Below are 14156 nucleotides of genomic sequence, written 5' to 3'. Positions count from 1 at the left end.
TGGTAAAGAAAACCAAGTGGCAGATCATTTGTCAAGATTGGTGAATACAGAAGTCGCGTTAAGAGAACAAGAAATAGCAGAAACATTTCCTGATGAAAAGCTATTTCAACTTCAAACAAGACCATAGTTTGCTGATATGGCCAATTATAAAGCATCAGGTATAATTCCTGAACATTTTAATTATCAACAAAAGAAAATTTTTCTCAAAAAAGTGAATCAATATTTCTGGGATGAACCATACTTATTTAAAGAAGGAACCGATAACATTATTAGACGATGTGTTGATGAAAATGAGGCCCAGAAAATATTATGGCACTGCCATAATTCGGCCTATGGGGGACATTAAAATGGGAACAAAACTGCAGAAAAAGTACTCCAATCTGGATTCTTTTGGCCAACTATTTATAAAGATGCCCAATTGTATGTCCAAAAGTGTGATGCATGCCAAAGGTATGGGGACATGGGAAACAAAGTGAAATGCCTTTACAAAATATTATAGAAATATAAATTTTTGATTGTTGGGGCATTGACTTTATGGGACCTTTCCCATCATCATTTTCAAATGAATATATCTTGGTGGTTGTTGACTATGTTTCTCGCTGGGTAGAAGCATTAGCAACACCCAAAGCCGATGCGAAAACTGTGATAAAATTTTTGAAAAAGAATATTTGTACTTGCTTCGGCACACCAAGAGTATTGATAAGTGATGGGGGATCTCATTTTATAAATTCCCAATTGAAAAGAACCCTAGAATTTTATAATGTTAAACACAAGGTAGAATCACCTTATCACCCACAAACCAATGGCCAAGCAGAAGTATCAAACAGAAAATTAAAAAGAATTTTGGAAAAAACAGTCTCTGCTTTAGGAAAAGACTGGTCACAAAAACTGGATGATACTCTCTTGGCCTGTAGAACTATATAGAATGAACCACACATTATAGTATATCTCAATCATCTAAATCATGTGTAACTCAACATAATTAATTTAAACAATAAATGGAGAACATCAAACTGCATTAAAAAAATATCAAGTTATTTCCTAAAATAACAACAATATAGAAAAGACCAATGCATGTAACAAATATATATTGAAGATCTCATCTTCAACAAAACACATAAAACATATAAAAATTATATTTGGGAACCAAAAAAGTAATAAAGTTAAAAAATTTAAGGCAAAAAATATGAAAGAGACATCACTTCGGGACATTAAGGCAAATATATGTAACAAATATGTATTCAAGATCACACTTTTTATACATTAAAAATCTGAAGGTAGATCAGATGTGGAAAAAGTAAGTGGCGATTCACAAAAAATCATAAACATTCTTCGAAAGACAAATGCATGTAACAAATATGTATCCGGATATGTGAAAAGTAAGTGGTGATTCACACAAAGCCAGAAAGGATAAACCTTTGAAAGTGTGTTGAAAGGTAAAACTTTCTTACTTTAAACATCACATTTTTAAGACAAAAACGGGAAAGTAGACTGTGTTTCAAAGGAAAAACTTTGACATCTTCCACAAAATAAACATGACGAACAACCACAAAAAGCAAGAAACAAATATTGAAGATCATATTTTTAAGAACAAAAATGTCAAAGAAGATCGGGTCTGGAAAACGCATGTTCAAAAAAAAGAGTTAACATTCATGAAAGGTAAAACCTTTTGAAACGCAACCTTCGTGTTCCAAAGGTAAAACCTTTGAATAAAAAATCTTAGTATGAAAGTACAAATGTGAAATAAAATACCCAACATTCGTGTTGTCACTTACATTAAGTAGAGGATTTAAGACATATGAAGTATAGAGAAGAAGAAGAAGAAACAAATAGGTCGTAGAGAGAAGAAGAAGAAACGAAAAGAGTGTAGTAGTAATTGGAAGAAATAATGATGGAGAGAGAAGAAGAAGAAGAAATGAATGACCGTTGGAATTGAAAATTAAAGTAGAAGATTTAAATGCGTGTGTTATAGAAAAGAGAAGATGATGTACCTCAATGTTGTTTTTTTTTCTTTTCTAGAGGATAAATGTATTTTACAGTTTTGTCCCTTTAAAATTCAAGTGGCAAGTATTGAAAATATTCACTATGGTAAAATTACCAACCCCTTTCATTCTTAATAAGAAAGATAGTAGACAAGTGGCAAGTATTGAAAATATCCAATGTGGTAAAAATATCAATCCCTTTCATTCTTAATAAGATAGTAGCATATAGGGATGGCAACGGGCACGAGCGGGCACAGGTAGTAGGTACCCGCTACCCGTTTCAAAATAGGAGAACATTACCCATACCTGCCCGTACCCGTACGGGTACCCATGTGCGGGTATTTGTTGGTATTTTTGGGTACTTGCGAGTTTCCTATATTATAAATGAATTTTTAATTTTTTACTTCATGTTTCAAATGATATAAAACTTAATTATTTTTGTACGTTTTGATTGAATATTTGGCAAAAATGCTAAATTTATTGGTGTTTTCTATTTGTGTGATTTTTTGTTCTCATTTCCTTAACAAAAAATATATATTTTCTTTGTAAAACATGTGTGTTTCTACACATGTAATAATATTTATAGGGTGTTTCACCACCAAACTCAATAAAATATGTAAACAAAGTAAATGGAAAAAATATACATAGTGTAATGAATGGTAGAATAATATACTTTTTATTTTAATTAAATATAATATATTAATCATATAAATAATGGGTACCCGCGGGCACGGGTACTATAATACCCATACCCGTCCATATGTACTATGAGTATTTTTAAAAATTCGTTCATAATACCCACAGGTACCCATTTGTGACCCGTGGGTACCCACGGGTACGGATTTTTTGTGCCATCCCTAATAGCATAGTAGATTGTTGCTATGTTCTCACTGTTTGCTAGTGCTCAATGCGAAGTATATATGAGGCTATTAGTATTGACACTCTACTAATATTCCCACTTTTCAATCTTTAAATTGACGTCCAAATTAAACCATTTTTATATCCAAAATTTTCATTCCCATTTTTGCTTATTGTTATTCGCATCTTGTTCTTGCTTAGATTCAAACGGGACAAGAAATTTACAACCACCACGAAAGATATATTATCAAGGGATTTATTTAGCTTCATAACCAACTTCAAAAGCATTCACACTACAATTGTTAAATAACTTTTGTATTTTTCTAATCATGATATATTAATAGATAATGGAGTGGTTACTAACCCATAGTGGAGTGATTAGTCGATAATGATGTTATGTTATCTAATTCAGTGTCTATAAGGGGTTAGTGATTAATCAATTAAATATAGTATTTAATGGTACTTTTATCTTTTCTGTTATCTACTTTGTTTTTACACTACTTCCATATTTAACAATAAGAATAATCGCAATCCACATTATAACCACAATAATGACCTGAATGTGCTCTTAATGAGAAATAATCATCATAATGTAAAACAATACTTTATATTTAAAATGAGAAAGTGTAAACCTGTTCACCTGTTCACCTGTATCTGCTCTTAAGTTCTCTAACTCATTGTTTCATTCTCTTTCTCTGGTTTATCTATGATAACTTCACAATGAAACTTAACTAGAATCTCAGATAGCTTGTGAAATGTGGCAAGTACTGTATGGGAATTTTTTTTTTTTACCAAGCACAACTTTTACTAATGTGAGTAAATAAGTTATCTCAGGTATGAGGAAATATTTTATTAGATAATTTATGAATTGTTTCCACACTGAGCTCAGTGTATTTTGCCCATCAAGGTTTCCGTTTTACCCATTTTATTATATCATTTTGCTTCTGTTGGGTTTTAAGGGTAGTATTTACTTGATTGGGCTTAAAGGGTGAATTTGATTTCAAGTGAGCTGCACTAATTGAAGATCCAAACACTGCCTCCTCTATGATCATTTTGAAAAAAAATTATGTGATAGTTTAGATGATCAAATCCAAAAGAATATTGTCAATTATTAACTACAGCCCAAGAAAACAGACACATCTTTTATTACACGTAATTGTTATGATCGAAGAGAAAAGATGCTTTGCACGTTGGAATTATTTAAACCTCATTCTACTAAAAAACTTTTAAACCTCTACACATATATGGGGATAATGCATAAACTGTTACAACATTTTCTTTAATTATTTTACACCCAAAACATAAGTTGATGTATTTTTTCCGCGATCTTACAATTTAGTGACAGAAATTGCAATCATATTCATGGGTGTTGTTAGACTTTCCCATTTTCTGTTTTCGTATTTCAGTTCCACTTATGAGTTATGCTTGACCCAGCAAAGAAGTAAACTCGGAAAAGTAAAGGTGCGTATGAGAGGAATGAAATCTTTTTTTGTTGTTGGTATTTGATAAGGAGACAAACGGAATCTTTTTTTTGGTACAATTTTTTTCCAATCCTTTTGAGCAAGAAACTATATGACTGAAACTTACAACAGTATACCATCATCCAAAATGGAATCATTAAATTTGGTCTTTTTTGAGATCTAAAGTGACCATCACTAGACCAATGTCTTCTCTTTAATAAGCAGTGAAATGGAGTCTAATCTAATATGAAAATTTAAAATAAAAAATCAGTTTTAACCCTTCCTAAGTGACAAGAGTAGAGTATTTTTTTAATGCGTATATGAATGTCATGGCATCGTTTCTTTTCCTCATCTTGAAGCTTGCTTTGATTCCTTCACTAACTATGATTCATAGCATCACATTGTCTTGTGTTGTTAATAACACTCTTCACGCCAACCTCGTGAGTTCTATTTCTCAATATTGAAACTGAAACACTCTCTCTCTCTCTTTCTCTCTGAATTTTCGAATTTGCGATGGCGTTTTGGTGGCCATTGCTAGTTTTAGCATTCGCTTACGGCATTTGCAAGTTCCTTTTCATGCTCATTCCTCCATCTGTTCCTTCCATCGACGTTGACGCTTCTGATGGTACTTTCACTTTCTCTCTTCTTCACACCGAAATTTTTGTTGTTACGGTGAAATCTTATTTGAATTTTGATAATACTAGTGTTGGAAGATGGAAACCAAACGCAGGAGAATAGCTTCATATATGTGAGTCTTGTTTCTTCTTTACTTTGCAAATTGGAATTTAAATAATGAAATTCGAGTTTGATTATTACTCTGTTTCTGCATTTTGCGATAGCTTCTATTTTAAGTACCATATTCAGTTTAGTTTAATTTGAAAGCTATATTGTTACTGTTTTGTTTAATCCGTTTAAATTTCGATATACAATTTAATTTGAAAGCGTCATTGGTATTTTTTTGTTTTTTTCTATTTTAATCTCGATATTCAGTTTCATTTGAAGATTGAAGTGTATGTGATGTTATAACTTGCATTTTCTACTGTATTGATACATTTCAGGAAGTAACTTTGTCTTGATGAATTTAATGTGGATTTAGAAGTTTTATTAAAGATGATATCTATGTATAGAATTTTTGGAGTATTTTGCTGATCATGTTTATTGATGGTTCCGATTCAGGTACCTCCAAGGGGGAACTCACAACAATCAAGCAAGATAGTTCAGTGCTATGAGCCTGCAACTATGAAATATTTGGGATATGTACCTGCATTGACGTATGATGAGGTCAGCGAGCCTCACCCTGTGCTCTTATAAGTGCATCTATTATCTAACCTAACAACCTATAGTTTTTTAAGAAGCACACTTAGTTTATGAATGGATGGAGATCTCCTGTATCTATTGGTGTCCTTAATGGTATACCAAGTCAATCAATATGTGTTAATTAATTGAGAAAATAAAATATAAAAAATATAAATTAATATTTTATATTATTTTGAGAAAAGCTATTAGTTAGGAACATGGGGCAGAATTTTTTTGGGACAGAGGATCCTTGTCCTTTATGAATAAGCTTATTGTGTTAAGTATTTAATGAAGTGTGATATTAAGAAATTAGAAACACTAATTGTCACAAGTAAAGAAATGGAGCAAGCAAAAAATGACTTCTGGAACTTATAAGGGTATCATTTTTCACTCAAGAAATATGCTGGTTGTGCTGAAAAGAGTAACTTGACATGCTGTAGCTTTTAGCTAAACTTCTATACTAACTTTTTTTTGGCATGTATTGATACTTGTCTATGTTGAAGTACAAATTCAATGGAATTCCTCTGATTTGTATGTTTGATGTTCTTACAAATGTAATTGAATCTCTCATTTTTTGTAGTTAACTATATTTTGGTTTCCAAATTATTCCTTTCATGAATGAGTGTACATATACCCACACTTATTTTTAAAAATAAATTAATAGACCCCACTCTTGTTGATCTTTATATGCCAAAAAACATTAACGAAATCATACATAAGGTTACAAAGTAGAGAATATTTGGTGCAAAGAACTCCTTATTGCAGAGCATCCACCATAAATTACTGGTTCCTAGTTCTGAGTAAATTTAGATGTAAAGCATTCCTGATTAACTAGAACTGCCCTGAATGTATGCACAGGTCAAGGATCGAGTGGCAAAAGTAAGGAAGGCACAAAAAATGTGGGCAAAGACCAGCTTCAAGCAAAGGCGCTTGTTTTTGCGTATACTTTTGAAGTACATAATTAAACATCAAGCACTTATATGCGAGTAAGAACACTTTTTCATGAAAGTAAGAACATGTCTTTTTCATGGTTTTAGGAGGAATTTAAATTTAAATGCTCAGTTTTTAATCATATTTTTTTACACAGTGAGTGAAATGATAGTGGCACAGTTGAAGTTATATGTTACTTATGTGACGTTCTGGGGAAGTTGTAGTTTTTAGTAACTACCACTTTGTTAGTGTAACACCTTTTCTTTCATCTGGTCTAAAATAGATGTGGATTATGCTTATTGCAATGGAATATTGATGAGAATGCATATTCCATTCGTGTGCTTTTATTAGAATATCTTCACGTGATACTGGAAAGACAACAATAGATGCTTCTTTAGGAGAAATAATGACAACATGTGAGAAGATCCATTGGCTACTGTCAGAGGGCGAGCGGTGGCTAAAGCCTGAATACCGGTACCTGCTTCAAATTTTCTTTGTATTTAATTGTGCATGTTTCTTCATTTCATTATACCATAAAACACATTCTTTTCTCATTAGCTGACACCTTTCTGTGTCTAAACTGATTCTGATGGATTATCTATCTCATTAAAATTCTTTCTTCCTTTACCTTATTTTACACCAAAATTAAGCCTTATAATTTATAAGCTATGATATACATGAGTTTTTTTTTGGTTAAAGAAACTTATAACTTCTTCCATATGCACACAGTTTTAATATTCCTATGGTAAAATTTCAAAATATCTGAACTTACTTCCATGACCATTTTCTTTTATGTAAGTGATTAATGAATTTCTCTCTCTTTTGCAGTTCTTCTGGAAATTCAATGCTTCATAAGAGAGCCAAAGTAGAATTTCACCCCCTTGGTGTTATTGGTGCCATTGTTTCATGGAATTATCCTTTCCACAATATTTTTAATTCTATGCTGGCGGCACTTTTTTCTGGAAATGGCATTGTGATTAAGGTATAAAATATCATATAATCTACCTGTCAACAGCTCTTAATACCATGAATGTATCATGTTTTTAAGGCATTTCTGGCATTTATGTTTTAATGGGAATTAGGTTATATTCCCAAACAAAAATGATATTAAAATTGAGAATCTTGCAAGGTGAAATGTCAAGTCTTACTATCAGAGATATAAACCATTCATGGGTTTCCCACCTAATAACTTAACCTTTTAGATGAGTTGGTCCTTGATATGATATCCATTATTATAAGCCTCTATGTCCAAAGTGATCAAGAGTTCCATTTTTGCCACCATCATGCTTCACTATTAAGCTGAATTTCAACAAAAGTTAAAATGAGCCTGAGCATTATCCATGCTTTGTCCCCAAAAATGGCTATTAAATGAGGGGTTCCTGATATAAAATAGCTTCTGCTTTCTGGAGGGGTTGTATTTGACACTTACTATAAAATTTATTTTTATTTTAATTTTGACATAAAACAACATGCTTCTGATTTTAGATATCGGAACATGCAAGTTGGTCTGGATGCTTTTACTTTCGGATCATCCAATCAGCCCTTGCTGCCATAGGAGCTCCAGAGGAACTTGTCGAGGTGATAACAGGGTACAGCCTTTTGTCTTACCCTTCTTTCTCCTTTTGGTTCCATGGTCATGTTAGCAATTATGGCTTTGATTGGCCCTTTCTTCCTTTCCAGGTTTGCTGAAACAGGAGAAGCCTTAGTATCTTCCGTTGATAAAGTCATATTTGTTGGGTCCCCTGGTGTTGGTAAGATGGTATGATTCATCTCTCCAGTTAAATGAGTTAACTCTGTGTTCTCACCTCAGAATTGTATCATAATTCATAACTTACATAATTTCATTTGAACTTCTGAGAAATAGTTTTATATGTTATGCACTTTAAGGTGGTATCCAATTGTGGTGACATAAGAAGTGTTTGTGCTACTAATCTGCAGATAATGAGTAATGCTGCCGAGACACTTACACCAGTTACACTAGAGCTTGGTGGAAAAGATGCATTTATTGTCTGTGAAGATGCAGATGTAGATCATGTGTGAATCCCTTCTATCTGTTCCGATTCCCCAAGGCTTGGATGTTATTATTACCTATTTGGTTGACAAACTTTATTTTTAATGCTTAATGAAATCTTCATTTTAGAGTCAATAGTTATTAAAGGGAATGTCTGTTGAATACAGGTTGCGCAAATTGCTGTCCGGGCTGTTCTTCAGTCAAGTGGACAAAACTGTGCTGGGGCTGAGAGATTTTATGTCCACAGGGACATTTATGCTTCTTTTGTCAGTAAAGTTACCAAAATCATAAAATCTGTTACAGTTGTAAGTGTTGCTTCTTCTTTTTTGAACATTTCATTGATAGGTTAAGTCTTGCTCTTGTGCAATTTTCTTTTAACGCAACATGGGCTCCTGATGGATATAGTCACATGTGCTTGGACTTGATTGTCATAGTACTGTTATTTCAAAAGTCAGTCATCTGGTCTGTGACATCTTTGGTAGTTCAATTTTAAAAACTTAGAGACTTACATATATGAAACAAGATACACTGCGTTATTGTCTATTTTCATTAACCTGTGGGGTTAGTAGTTCTACATTACTAGTGTCTCATGCTCACCAGATAACAATGACATTAATGTGGTGGTGGCAGTGGTGGTAGTGTGATAGTTGTGGTGCAGTGGAGTTCTTTGTGAGGATATGAGGGGAAAACATTGCACTATCCTGCTCATTTCTAACTCAGCTCCACCATGGGATAAAAAATACATTAGGTGAACCAGATAGGATAGTCGAGCAACATAGCCCTATCCTATTATTTTGACTCATCAAACTTTGGGTTGCAATCGAATATGATAGACTATCCTATCCTATTTCCCAAACAAGCCCTAAGAACTAAATTGATAATTCAAGATTATGCTTCCATTCCAAATGTATAAGTATTATGAAGCCCTTTTTTTTTTATTTCTTACAGGGCCCTCCACTTGCTGGAAGGTATGATATGGGAGCTTTGTGCATGCATGAGCATTCTGAAAAGCTTGAAAGCCTTGTAAATGATGCTTTAGACAAAGGAGCTGAAATTGTTGCACGCGGAAGTTTTGGACATATAGGTGAAGATGCAGTTGATCAGTATTTCCCCCCTACTGTGATCATAAATGTAAACCACTCAATGAGATTGATGCAAGAAGAGGTAGCAAAACTTATCCTCTTTACTTGAAGTTTAAGACCTTTGTTTTTTCCTTACTTTTATTATTGTTGTTTCCAAGTTTTAGTTTCACTGATACTCATACATCATGCTTTCCATATGTAGATTGCAAACATTTGAGATTTTCTGAAATTTAAGAGACCATCCAACCATGCATTTAAAATTTAAAATTTGAGAGTTTCCCTTAGATATTTTCTGCTTCGGCAACTGCTTGTTAGATTCATTTGTGCAATTGAATATCGTCTAGGCATTTGGACCTGTCATGCCTATTATGAAATTTAGCTCTGATGAGGAGGCAGTAAAGCTTGCAAATGACTCAAAATATGGACTTGGGTGTGCTGTTTTCTCAGGCAGTCAGAGCCGTGCCAGAGAGATAGCTTCACAGATACATTGTGGCGTTGCTGCAGTTAATGATTTTGCAGCATCATACATGTGTCAGGTAAATTTATTGCATCCAACTGCTAGTGGAGTGTTGATCTTTTGTCAATGTAACAAATAGGCCTACTGCATAGATTCCCCTGCTCAAGAGTATTAGACTAGAAAAATTCCACACATAATAATAAACCATTTAACTGGGTTAATAGGGTATAATTACTGTGCAAGTGCTTGCTAGGCAGTTGGGTAAAGTAAGTTCATTTGACGACTATAAGAAAGTTATTGTATGATAGTCTTGAAATGGTGGATCGTGGACTTAACCAATTTGGCTTAAGAACTGGCTAACTGGTTTAGTCCCAAATCCCAATTGATGGGTGTATAGAATTCCACAGGCATGTTAATGATCTTATCATTTCATTTATGAGAAAATCTATCTATTTACTTTTGCTAACTTCCCATTGCATCCCCTTTGCCATGAAATGCTTGTTTTGGGAAAGAATATCTGCTCCAAGCAGCATGTCTAATTTCAAATAAAAGAAAGATACTTGTTTAAGAGGAATAGCGATCATTTTTCTTCTTTTCTGTCATCTTGCTTATTATTATTATGGTTATATTGTAAATTACAAGCTTTAACATTAGACTTCTAGGTTCTAGCAAATTACCTTCTCAAGTTTCATATAGTTCTCAATGCTAAAAAGTGTTTGGCCTGTGAAAAGAGAAGTAAATAAAATGACATTAGTTTAGCTTTTACAGTGTAAGGGAAGTCTGATAAAAATAATAAATTGCTAGATGTTTAAAATTTCCGATGGGTAATTTCCTAAAGTGTGAACTTGAGGGTGTAATTTGCCCAGGGCCTAAAATTGAACTGGTTACTTTGTAATTTAACCTAGAAATATGTTTAACAATTTCAGTGCATTGCAAACTACTTCAATCTCATTATAACAGGTGGTTTTTGCCAAACTGCCTTGAAACTAAGCCTCGGCTTCTTATGATTTTGTAGTCGCTCCCATTTGGGGGCGTGAAACATAGTGGGTTTGGACGATTTGGTGGTGTAGAAGGTTTGCGAGCTTGCTGTCTTGTAAAAGCAGTTGTTGAAGATAGATGGTGGCCATTTGTCAAAACCAAGATACCAAAGCCTATTCAGGTCAGTACTAAAAATCTTTCTTGATAATATACTATCTTTTATTTCACCGCTAACAAAAGAGACTGAGCTGAGCTTGTTGTTTGCCACAGTATCCTGTTGCAGAGAATGGATTTGAATTTCAGGAGTCACTGGTTGAAGCACTTTATGGGCTCAGCATATGGGAACGTTTGCAAGCATTGGTAAAAGTGTTAAAAATGCTCACTGAGCAGAACCCTGCTGGAAGTAGCAGTAAGAGAGGAATTGATTAATCGTTACTTACCAAATCAGGTACATGCTAATTGGTGAATGTATTCTCATGTTTAAACAATGCTGGCTGCTGGTAGCAACAGTAAGAGAAATGAATAATTGTCAGGTTGGGTTACACTCTAAATGGTTAATGTTGTCATATTCAAATAATTCTGAGCTTTTGGGTGTCATAGACAGTTATCTCCAACTACAATTTTTGGCATTTTTTATGTCCTATGCCCTGCTATTTTCCTCGTTCTTATTAGTTGCTGATCCTGCGAGAGAATTTTATAAGCGTTGATACGAAATGATGAATGTCTTATCCAATTGAGTTGATGAAATCAGGAAGCAATAAAACCCACTTTAGTATTCTCTAAAACAATTTGTGGGATTTTACTATTAAATTAAAATTCCCATTTTACAGGGAAAAGGAAAAGATCGCATTTCACTTTCAAATCATAATTTTTTAGAAAAATAAAAAAACATGTAAATCAATTGTTGGAATCATTCTCTACCCAGCGAGAAAGTTTAATAGTGTGGGAGGACTCAAATTTGTTGGTGTGAAATGCAAGCCATAATTTCAATGGAAAAGATGTGCACAAGATGAAAGAGAAGGAAATATATGTGACCTTCTCAGCTTCAGTTTAAAGAGAAGAAGATCGATTAATCTGACAATAAATATTACTACCGATGGCATCGGCACTCATGTTTATATACCACAAGTTACTTCATAATTGCTCAATGTAAATACATCTTTAACAGCATAAGTGCTAAGTTTAAAATCTGAGACTAGTCACTCAAAAGGTCAAAATTAACAATGCAATTGTTAGAACTGGTACAGAATTTAAGAGGAACTGAGATAGAGAGCACACGAATTCAATGAATTGCTTGGATTAGGCAACCCTAAATCCAGTATCTTATTCAATGTGAGTAAATTGTGTGTAGAGAGAGAGAAAGAGAGAAGAGAGATTACAAGATTCCTAACTGATTTCCAGAAATCAGTTCCTGCACTACTTACTTATTACAAAAACTGCCTTTTCCTTTCTTATTCTACTATTTATAACTTCTTAACTAACTACTCAATTCAAAAAGTAGTTATTTCCCGCCTGGCGTGTTTCCCGCCTTCAGTTTGTGCCTCCTTGTGTACACTTTAGTGATAGTCGGTTTAGGCCCACTCCTATCAATACTCCCCCCTAACAGAGCCACCTTGTCCTCAAGGTGAAATTGAGGAAAAGCTTCAAGCAACTGATCAACCCTTTCCCACGAGTTGTCACAAGAAGGAAGTTTGTCCCATTGGACCAAGACCTCATGCTGACCCTGAGCATCTGTCCTGGATTGCAGAATGGACTGAGGAGAGACCTGTAATTCCCATTCCTCTGAGAGCATAGGAGGAAGAGATTGAGGTTGTTGTTGCGGTTTGAGAGCTCTTTTCAATAAAGAGACATGAAAAACAGGGTGAATCTTAGCATAAGCAGGCAAATCCAGTTTATAAGCGACCAACCCTACCCTTTCCAATATCTGATAAGGGCCATAGAATTTGGCAAATAATTTGGCAGCTGGTCTGGAAGCTAAGGACTTCAATTTGTAAGGCTGAAGTTTCAAAAATACCCACTCTCCTACCTTGAACTCCACCTGTCTGCGATGTTTGTTGGCCTGAACTCGCATCAAATCCTGAGCCTTGAGGAGATTCTGTTGCAATTCTTGCAACACTAAATCTCGTGAAACCAGCAACTGGTTTACTTCATCAATCTTTGAAGTGAAGGAGCACCCTTTAATCAAGGTGGGAGGCTCTCTTCCATACAACGCCTTGAAATGAGTCATGCCAGATGACCCATTGTATGTGGTGTTGAACCAAAATTCTGCCCAAGATAACCACTCCACCCACTGCTTTGGCCTTGGGCCTGCAAAACACCTTAGATAAGTCTCTAGGCTTCTGTTCACCACCTCTGTTTGCCCATCGGTTTGAGGGTGATAGGCAGTGCTATATTTGAGTTTGGTGCCAGCCAATCTGAACAATTCTTGCCAAAACTTGCTCAAGAAGATTTGGTCTCTATCTGACACAATAGAAACAGGGAACCCATGCAATCTTACCACTTCTTTGACAAAAACAGCAGCTACATCTTTAGCATGAAAGGGATGCCCTAAAGGATAAAAATGAGCATACTTGGATAACCTATCCACTATCACCAATATAGTATCTTTTCCTTTAGATTTTGGCAATCCTGAAATGAAGTCCATAGAGATGTCTTGCCATACCTGAGTTGGTATTAGCAAAGGTTGAAGAAGACCCCTTGGAGACAAGGTTGAATATTTCTGTCTTTGACACACATCACAAGCTTCCACATATTCCTTCACTGACCTTCTCATTCCTTCCCAATAGAAGAAGCTGGAAATTCTTTTGTAAGTCCTAAAGAATCCAGAATGTCCTCCACAAAGACTATCATGACATTCAGCCAGAATGAGAGAAATCTTGTTAGAAGTTGATGGTAACACCAACCTACCCTTGTATAATAGCCTCCCAGCTTGAAACTGAAACCCTGGATGTGACTTAGAATCACACAAGATGTCTTGGATAACCCTCTGCCACTTAGGATCAAGCTGAATCTCTTGAAACCATTCTTCCTCTTCTGTCAGATTTACTATTGAAACAGCATACATGGTTTTCCTGGACAGGGCATCAGCTACTGCATTATCCT

General features: G+C 34.6%; 1 protein-coding gene across 3 annotated transcripts; it reads left to right on the top strand.

The window, feature by feature from the left end:
* Window positions 4576–12156, top strand: LOC109359644 (aldehyde dehydrogenase 22A1-like). Of its 3 annotated transcripts, none has more exons than XR_002109087.1 (15): window positions 4576–4925; window positions 5005–5048; window positions 5477–5581; window positions 6455–6582; window positions 6878–7000; window positions 7355–7508; window positions 8012–8115; window positions 8207–8285; window positions 8465–8560; window positions 8705–8842; window positions 9486–9701; window positions 9964–10155; window positions 11092–11235; window positions 11325–11640; window positions 11988–12156. XR_002109087.1 is itself a non-coding variant. In XM_019604345.1 (14 exons), exons 1-14 carry the CDS (start codon window positions 4814–4816, stop codon window positions 11481–11483), a joined length of 1794 nt encoding a protein of 597 aa, XP_019459890.1. In that variant the 5' UTR covers window positions 4576–4813; the 3' UTR covers window positions 11484–11755. The 3 variants fall into 3 exon arrangements, 1 of the variants encoding a protein (XP_019459890.1); XR_002109088.1 differs by lacking the exon at window positions 11988–12156 and having other exon boundaries at window positions 11325–11543; window positions 11588–11627; XM_019604345.1 differs by lacking the exon at window positions 11988–12156 and having other exon boundaries at window positions 11325–11755.

The sequence above is a fragment of the Lupinus angustifolius genome, chromosome LG01, assembly GCF_001865875.1.
Source record: "Lupinus angustifolius cultivar Tanjil chromosome LG01, LupAngTanjil_v1.0, whole genome shotgun sequence".
NCBI lineage: Eukaryota > Viridiplantae > Streptophyta > Magnoliopsida > Fabales > Fabaceae > Lupinus > Lupinus angustifolius.
Note: the sequence above shows the minus strand (reverse complement) of the source record. Positions and strands in the feature narration are given on the sequence as shown.

Bases quoted from the DNA above. Each gene is read 5' to 3' on its own strand.
- LOC109359644 (XM_019604345.1), top strand. From the start codon at position 4,814: ATGGCGTTTTGGTGGCCATTGCTAGTTTTAGCATTCGCTTACGGCATT. The intron at 4,926-5,004 runs GTACTTTCACTT...TGATAATACTAG, and splicing joins CGACGTTGACGCTTCTGATG to TGTTGGAAGATGGAAACCAA. The intron at 8,116-8,206 runs GTACAGCCTTTT...CTTCCTTTCCAG, and splicing joins CTTGTCGAGGTGATAACAGG to GTTTGCTGAAACAGGAGAAG.